The sequence below is a fragment of the Colius striatus genome, chromosome 11, assembly GCF_028858725.1.
Source record: "Colius striatus isolate bColStr4 chromosome 11, bColStr4.1.hap1, whole genome shotgun sequence".
Taxonomy (NCBI): domain Eukaryota; kingdom Metazoa; phylum Chordata; class Aves; order Coliiformes; family Coliidae; genus Colius; species Colius striatus.
The window spans coordinates 8,755,209-8,774,843 of NC_084769.1; the positions used below are offsets into that span (position 1 = coordinate 8,755,209).

At 37.7% G+C, this 19,635-nt stretch overlaps 1 protein-coding gene across 1 annotated transcript in view; it reads left to right on the plus strand.

Annotated features, from left to right (window-relative positions):
• Window positions 1-19,635, plus strand: part of ACTR3 (actin related protein 3) — a 32,405-nt gene that overhangs the window by 1,280 nt on the left and 11,490 nt on the right. Inside the window, exon 2 of the mRNA XM_062004884.1 lies at window positions 15,857-15,912. Within this exon, the coding sequence (XP_061860868.1) occupies window positions 15,857-15,912 (56 nt within the window). The remainder of the gene's footprint in view (window positions 1-15,856; window positions 15,913-19,635) is intronic.

The following is a 19,635-nucleotide window of genomic DNA, read 5'->3' on the forward strand; positions in this document are numbered from 1 at the left end:
AAATGTTTCGATTTAGGCATTACGCATCAGGCTTGTACCGGAAAGTATCGGTGTATTTTCAAGGCTCTTCCTCTTTAGCTAGCAGTGATGGCATACTGACTCTTGAATTCATATTTTCCTTTTGCTTCTCATCCTTCTTATTAAACAGTCAAACTTCTCAGTGACTGCAATGTAGGTACAAATGTTTACAGTTCTTTGCAAGGGCGTGTTCTTGTGAAACCCAGGCTCACGTTTTCTGAAAGCACATGCTCATCTTCCCTTCAGGAGAATCTGTTTGGTATGGAACATTAATAAATTGGTCTTCAAGAAGAGCAGGTACATACGTGTTTATAATGTTTGTGTGTCTAACAGTTGTATGAAGCAGTCATACCTGTGGTTAGAACAAGAACTAAAACCTGGAATTCTGTGGGAGGAAGGAAGGTTAGCACAGCAGGAATTAAGTGTAGCTGAGTATAATAGAAGCATATATGAGTTTAACATGATCTGTATATATGCTGTTTATCTTTCAAAACAAAAAGTCTGTAATGTACTTTGCCGCATGCCACTAAAGGCTTTTTCCCATCCCACACATTGCAGGTAGTCCCATTAAAGTCAGTAATTATGTCTTTGTAGGTTTGCAAAATATAGATTGTGGCTCCTGGAGTAGAGAGATTCATTTAGAGCTTTCAGTGATGCCAAGCAGGAACGGCATGCTAACATATAGCTGCCTATAAAATGACGTTGTCTTTTAATGTGAGAGATGTACCAAGGGACCTGAGTGTTACACAGCTCTTCCCGAGGACTATGTTGTTTATAAGTACTCCATTAACCAGCTTCAGTGCATTCTGTAATGTTATTTAATATGCTAACCAATTCTCACTCCTGTTTTATTTATTTCCCTCAGTCTTCAAAGATCTCTGTAAGATACTGTTCTCTCGTGCACCTGTATTTTTTAACACAGCCTAACCTGTTCTGCTTTCCTGCCTTTCCCTTTCTTCTGTGTTTCTTAGTCCAAGGTTGTTCTTCCCTGAAGTTCTTCTTTGGGAAACTAGGGTTAAAGATTTTTAGCACTGGAAATGTTACAGAGCATTAGCATCGTTAGAGTTCCTTGATTTGGGTAGAGGAAGGTATAAAGTGATACATTTACATAGCAAAAATGTGATACTTGAGATAAATGAGGAGCAGGTGGGTAGCAGTGCAGTGGGAGGTGATAGCATAATCATGCTCATAGCTTTTTTTTTGATTGATGCAGCCCTCCCAGCCCATCTCATTTTGTGTGTATAAGTGAGAACATGACACATACCTTGTCAGCCTTATGCTCTGTGCAGATCAGTTGAGGTCTCACCTATTGTACTGTCCTGCCTACCAAAATGAAAGAAAGCAGATAGATTAAAGATAGCTCCTTGAAAACATGAAAAGAAGGAGGTTTCAAAAATACAAGCAAAGCAGAAAGGTTAAAAAGGACTGCTTTGTTTAGAGCAGGCAAGGCTTTAAAAGTGCACAAATTTAGCAATATGTAGGTTTGTTTTTTTTTTTTTTAGAGGGAGTGAATGTTAATTAACTTGCAGTCCAAGGAGAGTGTATCTTAAACAGCAAAAGGGCAGAGATAAGAGAGATATTAAGGGTGCCTTCCTACATCACTTGTGTGTGGAGCCACAAGCTCAGTTTGTTGAGTATGGTTTTTTTTCCCTTTCATGTGTTCATTTTTGCTGTGTGAGATGAAGGGAAAGAGATGGATGAGAGAAGTGGCAGTTGTGCTTTTCAGTGTCAGCCTGCATAGAACAGACAAATTTTAGGAACCCCTTTCAAAGCATAAAGAGAGCAAAGCACAAAAGAGGCTGGGAACGTCATGTGATCCCTGTTGTTAGAGGTTTTAACAGGTTAGTCAAACTTTTTTGTGGATCATCCAAGTACATGTCATACAGCTGGAGCTGGCAAATGGGTGAAGTTGGTGACATGGCAGTCACATTATGGCTGCAACAAAAATTCTTCCAGTGTTAATGTTTGTTATCTTGAAATTTGCATTCCTTGCTTAAGCAAACCTGATATCTAGAAAATGAGGTAATGGATACCCAGTGTGGGCAGGTAAATGCTGTGAATGGGACTTATTTCAGACTGGCATGTCTAAGGATTATATGCACTCTAAAATAAAAACATGAGATTATTTCCACAAAGTTAACAACACACCAAATAAAGAAAAAGGCTCTTACTGGTATTTTAATCTCAGTGGGCTGCAGTCCTTTGCTCTGTGCCTTTTGGGTATTTGAGTAGTTCGTGCTGCCTGTTCTACAGGCGATCAAGGCACAGCCTGCAAGTCATGATTAAAAGCTCTTCCTACGCCACTTCAGAATTTAGCTTGATTAGGTTGACAAGTAGACTTTAGCTGTGTCTTTGTATGAATGCATTTTTTCTCTTTCTTAGTGTACACTTCTCTAACACTGAATTAGCACGTTTGGGATGACAGGTAATTGCAAGTGTTCAAATTAATGGCTCTTGGTCTGAGCTGAGCTAAGTGGCTGTGTAACCTATGGCAGTTCCAAAATGAGAACTCAATCTTAGCAGTGAAAGTGATTTAAAGAAAAGTGTTTGTTTTCTGTGGCTAAACATTCTGTTTTCTAAAGGCTTGTGTGCTGTTTTTCTGTGGCTGTCAAGTGGATCCATTAAAACTGTGTCACTGGTGACCAGCTTCTCTAATGTACCCCAGAATCTTTTGTCAGTAGTGTCATGCATGTTGATTAGCGTTCTCTTGAGTAAATTGTTTACATGACTGTGTGGCAAAAAACAAAACGATCTGTTGTCTTGCATCTTGCTTTCTTGTATCTCCTCTTACATGCCAAGCTAGGTCCCTTTTTCACTTCCCTTATACAGGTTCCAAAAATGTCTGTGTTTGGGGTGTGTTTTTCTCCTCCTTTTCTGAATACTAGGGGAGGGTTAAGTGTTTCAGGGTTGACTGGAGAAAGACAGCTGTTTGTGATGGGAACTCAAGTGTCCTACACTACCTCCCAGCAGTCAGGGTTCCCTCTGAGCTGAGAAAATTGAGGCTGCCTGGGTTTTCCAGGCTTTTTCAGAGTGAAGATGCAAGCTGTTTTTTGGAATGAGTCACTTCTCTGAGAGTTTCTTGGCTGTTCAATGTCTATAACCAGTTCTGCTATGAATGAAGGATAAATTTGGGCACATGAGAGAAGCTGCAATTGGCTGGTGCTCAGGTGGTGCGCATAGTGAGGCGAACTTTGTGTTGGGGGAATTCTTAGCAAACCCTACTTCTCTAGTTAATCTTTATGCACCACCTGTGTAGCTTCCTCCTTTTAAGTGTAAAGCAAAGTATTTATGGGGTGAGTGCCTTCTGATGTGAGAAGTTTATGACAGGATTATGTTGCTCTGTTTCTCTTCTAGGTTTTGACCTAGTAGTGTAACCGAGTACAAGATCCATGGAAAGCTAATAATCTTCAATAGACAGCAGAGATTTGTGAGACGAGAAATCCAGAGCTATAAAACCAAGATTAGGGGAAATAACAGCCTGTATTTTGTTTTCTCTACAACTGTTTTTAGTATCTTATGCTGGACCTTGAAATGATTTTTCTTTCCTAGTGTTCCAGACATGGGTCATTACCCCAGCTTTTCAAATAGTAACTTCTGTTTAGTACAGGTATTTCAGCACTGTGGTGTTGTTGCAGTTAATACTTCAGTTGGATACATTGTCATGACTTTTTCTGGGTTCCAGTGTTCGTGAAAATGTTCCTTTTTTGGGATGAATTTTCTCCGTTGTGTCATCCCAGAAGTAATTTTTCAGTATGGAAAGCATGAACAAAGTAATTCCTCAATGGGATATGGAAAAAACATTCTTCCTTGATTTTAAGAGTATCTTTTGCTTGCCAGTAGCTGAAATGGTTAAGGAGAGAGGGGGAAATGCTTAATCCTTAATGTGGAAAAAGGAACTGTGCTACATTGATAACTATGATTTAATACATCTTAAAAAAATCATTGCAAATGGGTTCTGAAGACCCGTGACGACCTGTGATGTCTCCTAAGTGATCCTAATTAATACATCACAGTCCATTTTGTACCATTAAACACACATAACATACAACATAATTAGAAATAATAGAAATTCAGTTAGAAATATATATATTCCTACACACACACGGGAATTCTATTGTAGGAATTGCTTTATGTCTTACTTGAATGTGTCAGAAGCCATCCAAAATACGTAACACCTTCCAGTCATTCTGTTTCTGCTTTTCTTTTCCCCTGCATCTCACTGTTTATCTATGTTTGTCTGTCTATTGAGAGAGGCAAAAAACTACAGCGTTTTTGAGTAGGGATCAAACCCACTTGCATCCATGGAATGAATCTGTAAAGGTGGTAATAAATGAGCCACCTTCCATGTGCAGCAGAGCTTCAACTCCTGTGTGCGTGGGAAGCTTGTCCAGTCACTGAGACCAGAGCATGGTAGCGAGGGAAAGGTTGTGGGTATATGTAGGTTAGACAGGGCAGGTTTCCTTCTTGTTTCTTAGTTGTTGTGTAGTATCTGCCTTGAATGTTCTGCCCAGAAAGTGTGTTATTGCATAAGTCTGGACATTTGTTTGTCTAAATTAGTTGAAATTACAATTTCTAGGAGTTCAGAAATACTGTACAAGTTTGTGAATACCAATTCGTCTCTTCTGTTATTTTATAGGCACATTTAAGAAACTTTACGATTGGTCTTTTAGTTCATGCAATTAAAAAGTTTCAACATAATATTTCAACACGTAGTTACAACATAATGCATCAACATTAAGTTTCATCATTGCAAACTTCAAAAAAACGTGAGAAGGCTTTGACCACTAGAAACAAACCTTTTTTTTAAACTTGAATTTTAGACAAAAATCTCTCATTTAAGGACTTCAAGGTGAAAACATTAAATTCAAATTAAAGGTCGAATTCAAAGGTAAAATAACTAAAACCATATTTTAATCTGTCCCAAGTGAAACTCGTGAGTTACTTCTTGCTCTGCATAGTGGAAAGAATCTCTGTTGCTTTAACTTTTCAGTTTGTTTTAGTCACTGAACTAAAATATGTTTGGTGTACCATTCTAACAAAAATAATCCTTGGGTAGATGCATAAACCAGTTTGATTGTAAACTTGTTAAGGGTCCATAGCAAGATAATTTAACTATCAAAATAAACCTTCTATCCTTTCCAAGTCCTAGTGCTGATATATTGCCTTTTTCCTAACCAATTGTCAAGGAGGATTAGATGCAAAATTGTAGAGGGCATTGCTTCATCTACTAAGTTAATGTAGGACAGAACATAATATATTTTTTCTTTTTGTTCTGATCATGAGATTGCATTTTAAAGACTATACATGACAAAAATATAAATAAATCTAGATTTTGTGGTTTTTTTTTTTTCCCCCCCCGGGGTTTCCTTTTTCTCTTTATGATTTTTATTTATTTCTCTATTATTCTCTTGGGGTCATTGCAAGTGTTTGCAGCTGTGCACAGGATGTGTTTTGGCATCCTCAGTCTGTAGACAGCCAGATGCAGGAGATTGTCTGTTGATACTTTATTTTGATGGCACCCTGCTATCTATCAGTGAATGAATCTAAATTTTAATTCTTTAGCTGATACAGTGTCTCATATTTTTTCAGTATTAGCATTTTATTTGTTATGACTTGCCTTAGGTTTATCATGCTGTTTATCGTCTGCAAGAACTTTCACAGTATGACTGCTTGCATATTTGCAGTTAGACTTCAGAATCTCCATATTATTAAATGAGACCTACTTTTAATCTTAAACAAAATTCAATGATACGTTTTTGTCCACAGCTTAGTGGGACATTTTTTTACCCTAAGACAGCTGTTTCTAAATGGAAGCCGACTTTTATTAGAAGCATGGTGTAACATGCTAAATATGTAACTAGTGTTTTAATGCAAGCATGTTCTTGATGGAAAGCATTTGATTACCTGTTGAAATGCTGAAGTGGTAACCAGTGTACTGGGCAGGTTGGGAGTGTGCTGAGACAACCTCCTGTGGTGCTGGCTGTGTGCTCTTGCCTATCCATGCTGTGGCTGAGGCTGGTTTCATCTTACCCTCTGCTCAGATTGGTGTGATTGGGGTGATAGCATAGGAGCTATCGGTTCAAAGCTGGAGCTCTCAAGTGCTGAAATTGTGCATACAGCAAGCACAAATGCTCAACTTTTTTCTTTAATACGGAATAACTTTACACTTGTAGCCACTGTATTGCATTTGTTTGGAAAAATTCCAAGTTAGGTTGATATCAGCTATGACTCTTTCTGCCTCATGGATTTTACCTTTTGAATTTCTTTGAGATTTTGTTTTCTTGGAAATTAGGTATTGATTCAGTTGTTTCATCTGTTGAAAAATATGTATAGTTAATCTGTTCTCTTTAATATTTTTCTTCCTGATAAATGTCTTTGCAATGTTCAGCTTATTTTGGGCAATTTATGCAGAAACTTGCTACATTAATCTCCCCCTCCTAAGAAGTAATATATACAACTAAATAATCAGTCATGCAGACTTCCAAAGTTAGGGGCATTCTTTCCTTGCTATTTGGAAATATCACATGGAGTAGTTAGACTGTGGAAAATGCTCAGAAAACTTGCATAAAAATTAAATTTATTAAAGTCTACCAGTTTACATTAGTATTGTGTAGGTGGGGTGTAACACAGAGGCACTGTTAAGATACTTGTTAAAATGAATTAGTGTAGAAGTCTCAAAGGAAGCAGTAAGTAAAAAGAGAGCATTCTGCTTTTGCCAACACAAACTACTTTCTTTATACAAAGATAATATCCAAACCCTTTGCTCTTCTTACTTTGAGGAAAATGTAGCCAAAAGAAAGCAAACTTTAATTTCTGTAGTAAAGTACATGTCAGCATAAACCTTTTTAGAAATAGAAGTTAAATGGTCTAGGATTACAAATTTAGATAGTAATATCATCAGAATAACGAAATTCAGTTCAGGCAGTTACACACGCTGAAATACAGTCTGATTTTCAAGTATACTTTCCCTAACTCAATCATAAGAATGTTTTAGTAGTAAATGCATCTTCTTCTTCTGTTTACTTTTAGGAGAAGAGAACTTTCCCAGAGGCAAGCATCAGTGCTGCTTTTTCTTTGTAGGGTTTTATTTGAAATTTTGAAGAATGTAAACAATAGAGCAAGTTTGAAAGTAGATTCTCTTCTACTCCATCCAAATGTTAGTAAAACGGAAGCTGTGCAATGTGGTAGCTTCCTCTGTTCTTTGAACTGGTGTAAAATCTGTTACCTGAAGACTTATTACAATACATGGGGTTTTTTTTTTCTTCTGACTGCCGTGTAGCACAGGCTGCTATTGTCTCTGTATTCCTCTTACCCATGCACCTAGAGGATTCTGGTCTGCCTATTTGCGGTTCTTTTGCTATCAATTTTGCTAGATTTAACTAGCAAGCATTAGTCGTGTTTCTACTTTGGCTTGTAGATGTAGCTGCTGATAAAGGGCAACACTCGATATTGTAGACAAAAATGTAGATATCTTTAAAGATAACCTTTTTTAGTGTTGTGTTGTTTTTTCTCTGTATGGGAGATAAATGTTTGTTAGAAGCATTTCTCTTTCAAGATGCTTTTGAGCGCATTTATTAAATTGCACACCACTTGAGTCTGCTGATGGTTTGTTTTACTATGACAGTTTCAGTATGTGGTGAGGATGTATTTGTTGTCAAGGTGAAAGTTCTTGTTTAAGTGGACTGATTTTTTTTAGGGGGGAAATATTGTAAGAAAATAGCTTCAGATACACGGTAGCACTGCTAAATGCAAGGTCAAGGTTGCAGACTGTCAGATTTGTAACATCTCTGGTATCTAGGGTTCCCCTATGTCTTTCAAATATCCCCTTTTACCATCAGCTGATGTGTCTTCAAGAGTCTTCATCTGAACGCTCTTAATCTGATGTGCTTTTCCCATTTTTGAGCAAATTCTTTGGTTTTCAGTATTCATTACTTAAACCAATTTTGATCAACAAGTGTTCTAACCTGACAGAAGAAGTTACTATTTAAAAATGCAAACTAGTGTTGTGTAGAAGGTAACATACATATTAGCTCAAGATCCAAAAAATATGAAAGGCATGACTCATTTTGAAGTCTTTTGCTATCTTGTGCTTTATCAAGGACATTTGAAGAGAGATGGTAAACTAATTTATTAATACAAGTCCCATTTTCCTAATATAATCAGGTCCTTTAGGGACTTCTGATCTGCTGCTGCTTAACCGTCTTGCACCTGATACTAGAGCTGGGATGTTTTTTAAGGGGACAGGATGGTTTTGCTCTTTCATGATCATTTCCTTACTGTTTCTCTTCATGGTGTTCTGAAACCTAAACCCTTAGCTTTTCAGTCTCATCTGGTGTACAAGCAGCATAATAGAAGCAATGCAACAAATAAAACCCGAGACGTGTTCAGGCTTTTCGGTAACATGAGGTTATGTGTATGAATACGGAGAGCTCATCCATGTTTCAGAAGTTTTCCACATTTAAAGTTTGTTTTTGTTGTCTAAAAACCCTCAGACATTAAGCCCATTATGTTTCTCGTACAAATTCTATCTAGAATTGATTTGGTTAAAATCAAGAAAGGTTATTAAGCCCTTTTTGATGAAGTCTTTTTCAGACACTTGGGACTGTCGAACAGAATCCCTTTCCATTCTATTAAAAAACTTGCAGTTTTTGCCATTTGATTTATTTCATACTGTTTAAAAATATCTTATGACGTGTATGTGTCCTTAAAATCTCCTCACTTTCTGAGCTTTTCTGTAGTGTCTTCTACAACCTGCTTACTTGATTACAATTTTCCTAGAGTCAAGGTAACTTAATCAGCAATGAATTTTGCTGCTATATGCACACCTGCATCAAAGAATTCACATGCTTCAGTGAACTTCCATTGCATCTGCACTATCTTGCATGCCTTGACACAGTGGCCTGCTGTGAAACTGAAATGGTGAAGTTGTTAATGAACCTTTCTTGGTTTTGTGTCTTTTATCTTGAGCCATTCATAATGATGTTCCTTATAGCAAGTAATATGCTTGAAATGTCATAAATAAAAGTATTTAAAAGAAGTCCTATTTTGTGCATTCACTTTAACAGTTTCTCTGTGAAATTTGTTATGCAGCAAAGTGGCAAGCTATGATGGAAGAGATCTACCTAAAGTTTGTTTTAGCAAACAGATTCATTTATGAATATTATAGTCTTTCCTGGTGTTCAAGTAGTATGTATGGGGAGGTTACTGTTTTTGGTCTCTTGAGACAAGTGAGGTTATGAGACTGGATTAAAAGGGGAAGATAGTTGCAGATTATGCTAATGAAGGCAATTCATGTGCAAAGGCAACAGACTTCATAAGATTCTTCATTGTTCTTTGGGGAGCTTCAGAAAGAGGTGGAGTGAAATCCAGGTTGGTGTATATGGCTGCTCATCACAGGATTGGGAGATGGCTGGTGTGTAAGTGGGAGTTGTCTAAGCAGGACAACAGAAATGTCCAGGTGCGTTTAAAATGTCCAGGTCATGGAGATCTGATTTCAAACTGTATGAAAATAATTTAATCCAATAGTGATTCCCAGACCTGAAAGTCCTGGGCTCTGGTATCTGTATTGCATTATTGCATTCAGAAATTACCAAGGATTATTTCTTTTAAACCACCTATCGTTTCTTTTAAATGGGCAGTATGCTGCTGTGTGCAGCTGTTGAAGTGTGGTGATTGTTTTTAACTCTCATTACCACGTTATCACTTGGAAAACTCAAAATTTCTTCTAGGGAGCAGTACATAGCATGTCTGTAAGGTACTCATATCCATCTCAGAGTAAAATAATTAAGCAGTCTTTGGAGTAGTCAATGGAGCAGAGGTCAAAACTCTAATTGTAATTCTAAGATATGTCTTCTGATTACCAGACAATCGTCTTGCTTTCTGTCTTTAGCCCTTGTTTCTTGAAATCTTCTCCACATGGTTTCAGGAAAGAAATACAAAGCACTCTAGCCTCAGGAGAGTTTATAAGCAAATGGCAAGAAGTGCTTATGGGAAAAGGGAGACTGGAGCTAAACCCAGTTGGATGGAAGAGGATATGGAGTGCAGTTCTACTGCCTGAGCAAGTGTGACATCTTGCAGAAAGGCAGTTATCAACTTACTTTTAAGAAAAAATGCAGTTTAACTTTGTATTCATCACTGAATGTAGGAGTTGCTTGGAGCGTGACCCCTTGGGCAGATTCTGCACAGGACTTTGTAGAGGTCTGTTTAGTTAGAGAAACCATGCTAGGCTTGGTGCACAGGCTGTGATACACACCAAAGCAGAATTTTAGGACTTGCACACAAGCTAAGATGTATGCTGTGAAAGTTACTGTGTGTGGGAAGCCCATTGCATCTGCAAGGTGAGATACAAGGCAATGAATGGGTTTTATTTTGAGTGCGAGCTTGCACAGAAGGATTACTGTTGCTCAGATTATAGAATCATAGAATTGTTTTGGTGTATCTTTTGTTTCAGAACACCTTTAAGATTGAATGTAACCACCAACCTCACAACTGCCAAACCCACCACTAAACCAAGTCCCTCAGCGCTTCATCTATCTCCAGAGATGGGGACTCCACCTCCCTGGGCAGCCTGTGCCAGTATCTAACAGCCATTTAAGTGAACAAGATTTTCTCATCCCCAATGTAAACCTCCCCTGGCACAACTTGAGGCCATTCCTTGTGTTGTCCTATCACTTCTTTACTCAGTAGTGACCAACACCCACCTTACCACAACTTCCTTTCAGGTAGTTACAGAGTGGTAAGATCTCTTCCTGAGCCTCCACTTCTCCAGACTAAACACTCCCAGTTCCCTCAGTTGTTCCTTATAAGACTTGTTCTCCAGACCCTTCCCCACCTTCATTGCCCATCTCTGGACAAGCTCCAGCATCTCAGTGTTCCTCTTGTATCGAGGGGCCCAGAACTGAACACAGCACTCGAGGTGCAGCCTCACTGATGCTCAGTACAGGGGCATAGTCGCTTTCTTGGTCCTGCATGTCACCCTACTTCTGATATAAGCCAAGATGCCATTGGCCGCCTTGGCCACTTTGACACACTGTTGGATCATGTTCAGCCACTGTGGATCAGCTCCCCCAAGTCCTTTTCTGCTGGACAGTTTTCCAGTCATTCATCTCTCAGCCTGTAGCATCACATGGGGATGTTGTGGCCCAAATACAGGATCGTGAACAGTAATTCAGAATCATCATGAAGAAACAGCAATTTAATGAATAAAAACAACAGAAAAGCCCTCCAAAAATAATATCCTTCTATAGCTATTTGTTTTTCTATCTTAATGCACCTGGAAGATAAACCAGAAAGAGACCATTTTGATTTCAGCCTAGTTCTGACTCTACTTTCCAGAGTTTCGGGTTTCTTATTCCCACTCCTGTTGTTCCTCCCATCCCATAGAAAAGTGGTTATTTTCTTTTTTTTTTTGATAGTTCTTAAAATTGCATTGTATCTTTCCAGTAGGGCCAGAGTTGGAGGTACATCTTATTCCTGTTTATATGTACATTGAAGAAAAAATATCCTATGCGTGAAATTGCTTTTAGCCCAGGTCATTAGGAGTAGCTGAGGGATAGGCCGTAACCTGGATTTGTTCTACAGAAATTGAAGATAGGGTGACATTTGTCCTTTAGTGCTCTTCTCTGCCTGTGCTTGGCTAACTTGTGGCTTTGAGTGCTGTCAGCAAAATGAAAAGGATACAGTCTTGTTGGACCACCCCATTTCTGTTGTACTTCTCAGAGCAGCTAAATAAATGCACTACCTGTGGAGCATTTGTTCCCCTCTATCTCATCCTTTTGTTAAAATTGCTGTTGTGTTAGACCTAAGGTGTGTAACTTAGAGGAATATATACAAAAATGACATCTGTTATGGACAGGAAATAATTGGACCAAAGGTGCATGGTCATGGTTTGTGGTTTGCAGACCGGGGCTCTGTTAATGACATTCTCATGAGAGGTTCTTACCTCAAGTGCTATTTCCTTTAGGTTTTAAAATTGTCTTCATGACTATTATGTAAGTAACCTTCAAGTGACATTGTTTTCGTGTCATAGCCTCAGAAACATTTATTCTAGGTGAGAGAGCACATAGAACAATTCCCATTAGTGCAGTTGAGAGTGTTGTGGAGAGTCTTTTGGCCGTCCCTCCAGAGATCTCTCAGGCAGATCAGTGTGGAGCTACTTTGCAATTTCAGGGTGTGAGCTTGCAAGGTGGATATGACTCTAGAGATTCTTCACCACTGGTAGTTGGGTTGTGGATTAGTAGAGTGAACTTAGAAGGAACCTTTGATAGTTCACCCTGTTTGTGGTATGAATATTCCCCCCTAAAAAAGGCTTCCATCTGCACAGGCCAGAAGATGGGTGGGAGGACCCCATTGCCTCCTGGAGAAGATGTTGAAGGGAAGTCACTAGGGAATATCAGCACCATATATATATGTTTATTGATAGTGTGTGAGGGGTGTGTGTATGTGGTTCTCTATATGCACATATGTATGCAGAGTTGGTGTACTGCTTTTGGATACTTTGTAGCTTATCTTCTGAAGGTCCTGGTTACTCCACAAAACTTTTCACCTTGATGTTTTTGTTTGATTTTGGTGATTTTTGTTGCTGGTTCTTTGTGTTTGTGTTGTGGGATGTTTTTTGTTTGTTTTTCTCTCTCCTCTAGTAGATGAGCTAATAGGCCTACAGAAGCACTTCGGGTAGCTGAAAGTGAAGAAATAAAAAGGAAAACATCTAAATGATCAAGGTTGAATTCAGGTTTTCACCTTTGGGATTTTGTAAATTAGTTCTGTGTCACAGATTTTAATAGAAATCTGCTTATAATTTAATATTCATCTGTACAGTGTCTTGCTTTCTTACAGCTAAGTGCCCCAAATTCATTGCGGGAAAGCAGAGTTCATGTCTCATTTAATGACACGTGCCTGCCTGTCTCCATGGAAGCCCTCTTGCCGCTCTTCAGTGCTATGTAGCAAGCAAGACAAGCTGTGATTTACTGGGAAACTGTAATCCAGTATTGATACTACCTTTTGATATCCTGAATTTCGTTTCTGTAGTGACAGTGATGCTGCTCTGAAGAACACAGGGTGTGTCTCATCCCCTTGTGAATCATACGTTAGTCAGACAGACTTTGCCCTGTATGAAGTGCTTATGGAAATGGTATACTTGTGAAATCTAGCTTGCCTCTGATAGCCATACTTTCACGTGATATAAATATTTGCTCTAAGTGATAGTGGTAGAGTAGAACTGATTAATCTGAACAAAGCCTCACCTTTAGTTTAAAAAAAACCCTCAAACCACTGTTACTAGATTGTGCATTCAGAGAACTGAAGATTTTTACCAGCTTTCGTTCTTTTTTAAAAACTTATCTTTTAGCCTCATTTACCACATTTTTAAGCTCTGTTTTAACTCAAGTACCTACATATATGTTTAATTATGAAAATCAGACTTACTGTTTACTGAGTGTATCACCATAGTCTCTGGCAGCCCTAGCTATTAGTGTCCAGAGCCTTCAGCACCAACCTCACTTATCCATCCTTTCCTCATCACTCAGAATTTTGTATGCCAATTACAGTTTTTCCCTTGGATCTTTTCCCAGATACAGCCCTCCATGAACACTGCCAAAGGCTGGTTCTGCCCCTGTGCATGGGCAAGAGTTAACAGCATCTCCCTTCCCTGTCTTTTGGGCAAGGGCCTTCCTCACGTGGAAGGGAGAGTGTAACAAAGGAGACTTGGTACTCTAAGAGATATGAAGCATTGCGTTGGAGACTTGCTGATATGCTTTAATATTCAGAGACCACAAGCCATGTGGGGTGTCCCCCCTCTTTTTTTTTTTCCTTTTTTTGGAAGCCTAAAAATGTGACTTTTTTTTTGAATCAGAAGACTTCTTGCTGAGTAGGCCATAGTATTTTTAGATATGCTGATTTTATGTCTGAATATGGCCTTTTAATGTAAAATGCATCTTTCATTTGACTGTTTTCCTTTGAGTGTGCTGTCTGTGTGTGTGCTGGGCAGTCTCCCACACCACAGGCAGCTAAACAGCCTGGTAGCTGCAACAGTTTAGCTTGTTTTCTTTGAAATACCAAGTTTAATAATCAAACAGGATCTACTTTTTTGCTTGTTAAAACACTTCTGATCTAGTTGTAGGTTTATGTAGCCTTCAGGCTCCAAAGTTCCTGTGTAGATTTAGCTTTAAAATCTATGTGCCACAGTTCCCGATTGGCAGGGGAAGGTAGAGGGAATGAGTCAGTATTTGTTGGTTTTCTTAGTAATTTTCTTGTGGCACTACAGCCTCTTTGAACAGTATAGATACTGTGTAGAGTTCTGCTCAGTGTGACAGATTATAGAGATGTCAGTTTGTGGAATTTGTGATTTTTTTTTTTTTAATGTTTCTTTCTTTTAGGAAATAGATATTTAAGAAAATTCTAACTTGAGTCTGCAAAGTCTTGAGTTGCATGTACTGAGTTCAGGCACATAGAGTGCATAATACTGATATCTTCATGAGATGTGAATTTCTTTCTGGTATTTAGTTTCTCTTTTTTTGTTATCTTAAAAGGTCAGGTTCACAGCTTTCAAAATACTTCTCTTGTGAAGCATTTTTTGGTGTTGGATGAGGTCCTGTGCTAACCACTTTGTTATCTAGAGAAAAATACACCTACTTTTGAGGTTACATTTCTCTTGGCCCAGCACTAATGTGTGCAATTAATGTCAATGATAGAAGTTGTGTAGTTGTTAGCAGGCAGGTGAGCAAGCTGTCAACTGCTGCATCAGTAGCATCACAGCAAAACCCACTGCAACTGCACTCCTCCTAGCCTGTGAAAACCACCCTTTTACTATATTTGTCAGTTTTACTGCTGTGTTATTGACATAAATGTATGGATTGTTAGCGTTAGTACTGCCTTATACTGCCTGAGATCTTCCGGGTTTATAGCAAACTGCTGAAAATTGTAGAAGTGCTACTACAGTGCTTTGTGATTTTGCTGATGGTGCTGATTTGGGTAGTACAGCTGTCTGGCTGTCAAGAAAAGGAGAACTTTGTCTGTTTAAAAACTTAGGGGTAGGCTGTAACTCTTGAATGTAGTGTGCATTTAGACTGCATATTTTAGAGCTCTTCTATAATAACACTTCCAGCAGCTGGATAGTCTTGGTACTGTGAGCTTTGTAGTTATGTTTCATTAATATATTGGTAATTCCTTCATTTGTCATACAATGAAAAATGAGATATAGATGTATATATCTCTCTATAGCACATTCTCGAAATCATGTGAGTAAAGATGTGTGATTTTCCTTTTCCTTAGTCTTATTAAACACATTTTCAGAACTGTTTTTCATTTAAGTGGAATTTCTTTTGCTACCGCTGTCATTATCAGCTGTCAGTACTCGCCGCCTACAACAGTACATCTTGGGAAGTGCTTGTGAATGAGTGATGGCCAACTCTGCCACATGCCCAGCTGGCAGTCTGTGGGCAAGGCAATTTTTTTTCCTCTATAGTTAGCAGTTCCAAAAAAACTTTCACCACTAACACTTATTATATGAAAATATTTTTATAGAAATGGGAACTGCTGAGCAGAGAAGAGCTACTCTGAATCTAAATGATATTCTGAAGTATTGATAGGTTGAATTATGTACTTTGTGTTCTGTAGTAAAATTTTTACTAGAATAGAAGTCAGCAGTGATGCCTGGTTTGTGGTAGGGAGTATTGGTTTACCTTTTAAAGAAGTTGTTCTTTGTTTGTTTGGGCTTTTTTTTTTAAGCAAAGTCAATGGGTTTTTTTGATAGGGAAAGAGAGATCCATTAATTAAAAGGGGGAGATATCTCTGGTATTTGTGGTAGTAAATATTATAACCTAATTTCTTTTTGCCTTGATAGGTATACAAAGCTTGGATATGCTGGTAATACTGAACCCCAGTTCATTATTCCTTCATGTAAGTATTTGTTACTTGTGTATGAATGCTGAAGTTACACGTGCTCTGCTTAATAAAAAAACCTCTGTTTTGCTATGGATGCTCAGTTTTTAAAGACACATTTGTTAAAGTAGATGTTAATATTTGAAGTGAATTTGTTGGAAATGGAAATAACATTACAGTAGCATAGCTATATTGACTTTTGAGAAAGTTCTTCCCCTATTAGTGATTCCTCAGGTGAAAATTTGGTTGATTGTAACTAGAAAAAACAGTTTAAAAATTGGATGGTTTAATATCTTCAACGTTTAAAATGTTATACTTGCCAGGTATTTTTCAGCATTACAGCTGTGTTAATTTATTATGTTTTGCATATAGAACAAGAAAACATTTCCCTCTTTTTCCTTCCATCAAAGTTGCTTATTTATTCACTCCTTGACTTCTGAACTGTTTCTCCCACAAGTGATATGTCTTCACTCTAGAGAGTGGAACTCAAATTGGACCCCTTTAGGCATGATCCACCTTTTGACCTCCTGCACCACTTGGCAGTTTGTTGTTATTCATCTGTGCCAAAGTAATCACATATTACATCCTGGTAAAAAGGAATAATTAGTACATCCAGTTTTCCTTCTACATGCAACAGGAAATTGCTGGAGCTAATAATAATTATCCATCATCACTGTAAAATAGAACTTGGTGGTTCAGACTCAATGTTATTTTTTTTGTAGAGAAATCTTTTTAAAAGATATTTTCCTGGAAAGATAAGATTATTGCACTCTTTTGTTTTCGTACAAATGAGACAGTCATTTCAATCTCTTCTCTATTGGCTTCTAATCTGTAGTTCTTTATTTGTTTGGTTTTCCAAATGAACTCCATTTAGTTTATCTCAGTGGGATATAAAATGTCCTGGACAGTTTTGTTTTTCAGACAAATACTTGTTTTAACATTAGATTTGAAAAGTTACCAAACCATTGGAAAAAAACTGATATTAACTTCAGAGCAGTCATTAAATGAAAAATGGGCAAGTGGTTATTTTCTACATCTTCAGGTTTGATTTAAATAATTTAAAAATAACTGTCATGTTCTGAAAAAGGAGAAGAGATACCATGACATTTTAAGCAAGTTCTGGGAATGAAATAACCTGTTAGATCATTAAGCAGAGATATTCATACAATGAAGATAATACTGAAGTAGAAAAGAAAGAGTGGGAAATGAGAGGGGTTTTTTTGACAGTTTTTTGATATAATGTGGCATATATTAAAGAAAAAAATCAAGGAAATCCACATGCTGCTATGGCTGAAATGGCCCTTGACTGTACTTCTCTTAATGAAAAAGGCATTTTTCTCAATTGTACTATAATGCAAGTTAGATAATTTCACTACTTGCATGAATTTGCTTTAATCCTCTCCCTCATAGAATCAAATAAAATACCACTAGTGTAACCCACATTAGAGAAACAAAAAGAGAGTATAGTAGTACCTAATTTCAATGGTACAAAAACCCTGTGGATCTCTCCAAAGCACTTTTGTGTCTTTAATTTCCTTAATGTTATCCTCAGTGGAAAACTAGTCTGATTTCACCTTTGACTTCAGCAATGGTGGTTGCATTTTATCAGTTTGATTCTCTAAAAAAAATATTTGTGGTTAAACAGGTTTGAGCAGCATTCCTTCTCTCTCATTCACTTGCTACTTATCTTATTCACTTCAGCTCTTAACGTTTTTTTTCCCTCTTTATGTTGTGTTTTTAATTTAATTCTGAATATGCTCCTGTAGAGATAAGTACTTGCTTGAAAACTGGAGTAAATGAAAATAGAGTGATCCATTTTTTTGAAGATACCTCACTGCCACCTTCCCTGGCTGCTTTTTGGATCTTAACAGATCATTAATTTTGCTTAGTTTTTCTTCTCTTGATTTTTTTTTCCTGCTATATGTTAAAATAGGAGTCAGTTTCATTCCATTATCTAGCAGTTTTCTTGATTTATCATCTCTTTCAGTTTATCTGTCATAGTTCACATGTTACATAGACCTTTCTTTGCCTGTAAAAGTTTTGAGTAGCTGTTAAGCACAAACACTTATTTGTTACAAGTATGCTTTTTCCTAAAAGCTCTTAATTCTTGTGCCAAGCAAACCAAAGGCAAACCACTCGGAGATACTGCTGGAGTGCTGCCCATCTTCAGACACTGTGGTAGCCGAGCTCTGTTTTCAGCAAGGTTTATTTTCCTGTTTGTATTTTCAGGATATGATTCTTGGTTCAGGTTGTTTCCATTTAATTTCTGACTTTGAAAGCCAGAACTGAACAGACTAGCCTCAAAGGCAGCAGCATATTGACAGCCTCCATCTCTTTATGGGCGTGTAACAAGGTGAAACCACTTTGACTTCAAAGTTTCTAATCCTGTGGCAAGTGATGGTATTTTACTTGAAAATTTTTGAAGACAGCACACATCTGGACAGAAAAATTTCCTCAAATGTGTGGGCTCTGTAAAAATATTTGGCAACAGTCTTCTTTTCACTTGCAGCAAATACTGGCCTTGTGACATCTCCTCCGCGCTGTTTAGCTTCCTCCAGCCTTTTGCTTCCTCTCTGCTTTTCTGTAAGCTGTTAGAGAAGTTACAGTATGGTTCAGTTTTCTTCCTGAAGAGCTCAATGTCTTCTGTTCAGTCTTTCACAACATTTAACTTTGTAATTGCTCTGGCTGCACAGCTCTGCTTTTGTTGCCCTTCATGGAAAGAGGAGAGAGAAGGATGAGAACCATTAATAAACTAAAAGTGCTTTATCCTAGTGTGCTCTTGATTTCCAGCTCCTCTAGCTGTGCTGCCTTGAGTCTGCTGGCCATGAGACAGCAGCAGCTGCTTTCATAAAAATCTTAGTTGTGAGCAAACACATTTTTTTTTTTTTTTTTTTTACTGAAGGTGAGAATTAGCAAAATAATTCTGCTTTTGAAAGAGCTTTTGGATTATGGCTTTTGAGTAATTGATGCTGTTATTAATGGTTTTTTAAATATATATACACACTTGTATGAATTTCCTCATTTGTCAAAAGGATTGTGTTTAAAGGCAGTTAGAAAGACTTGAAAACATACAGCAGGTGTTGCTGGTGCTGCAGCCCTGGTAGCCAGGAAGCTAATGTGGAAGGTGCAGGAAGGGGTCATCTGTGTTCCTGTGATATCTAATCACTGATCCATCTTTCCAGGATCCCCTGTTTAGCCTTAGCCAATGTTTTTCTAATAAAACCTTTTCTCTTTATTTATAATGAGTGATCATCTCAGAAGGAATAAATTGCCAAGATACAAGATCTTAACTTTTGCCAGTTATTGCTGGAAGTGGAGGAGAGACTTATATTTTTTCTTAAATTCTCCATCCTGTTCTTAACCATAAGATAAGGATAGGATTTAAAGGGAGAAGTTAAACACAGACTTTGTGAAGATCTATTTAAAGCATCTAAAGGTGCATCATACAGCCATAAAAATTTCAGTCATTTTAAAATGACTCCTTTTATTTTTTGTCCTCTTTTCTTTTTCTGTATGCCTTAGTTTCCTACCTTCTTTTGTACATGTTTTTAACTTACTCAGTTGCTATTCCATCCCTTTTGTGTGGCAAATCTCACTTTAACATGTCCAGAAACCAAATGGAAACAACTTTTCCTTTCTTGTTCTTTATATAGCTTCCATGACTGCATTCTTTTAAAAAATGAGTATTATTAGCAGAGCATACACAAGTAGCACACTTGTGGAATAAAATGAGATCTGCAG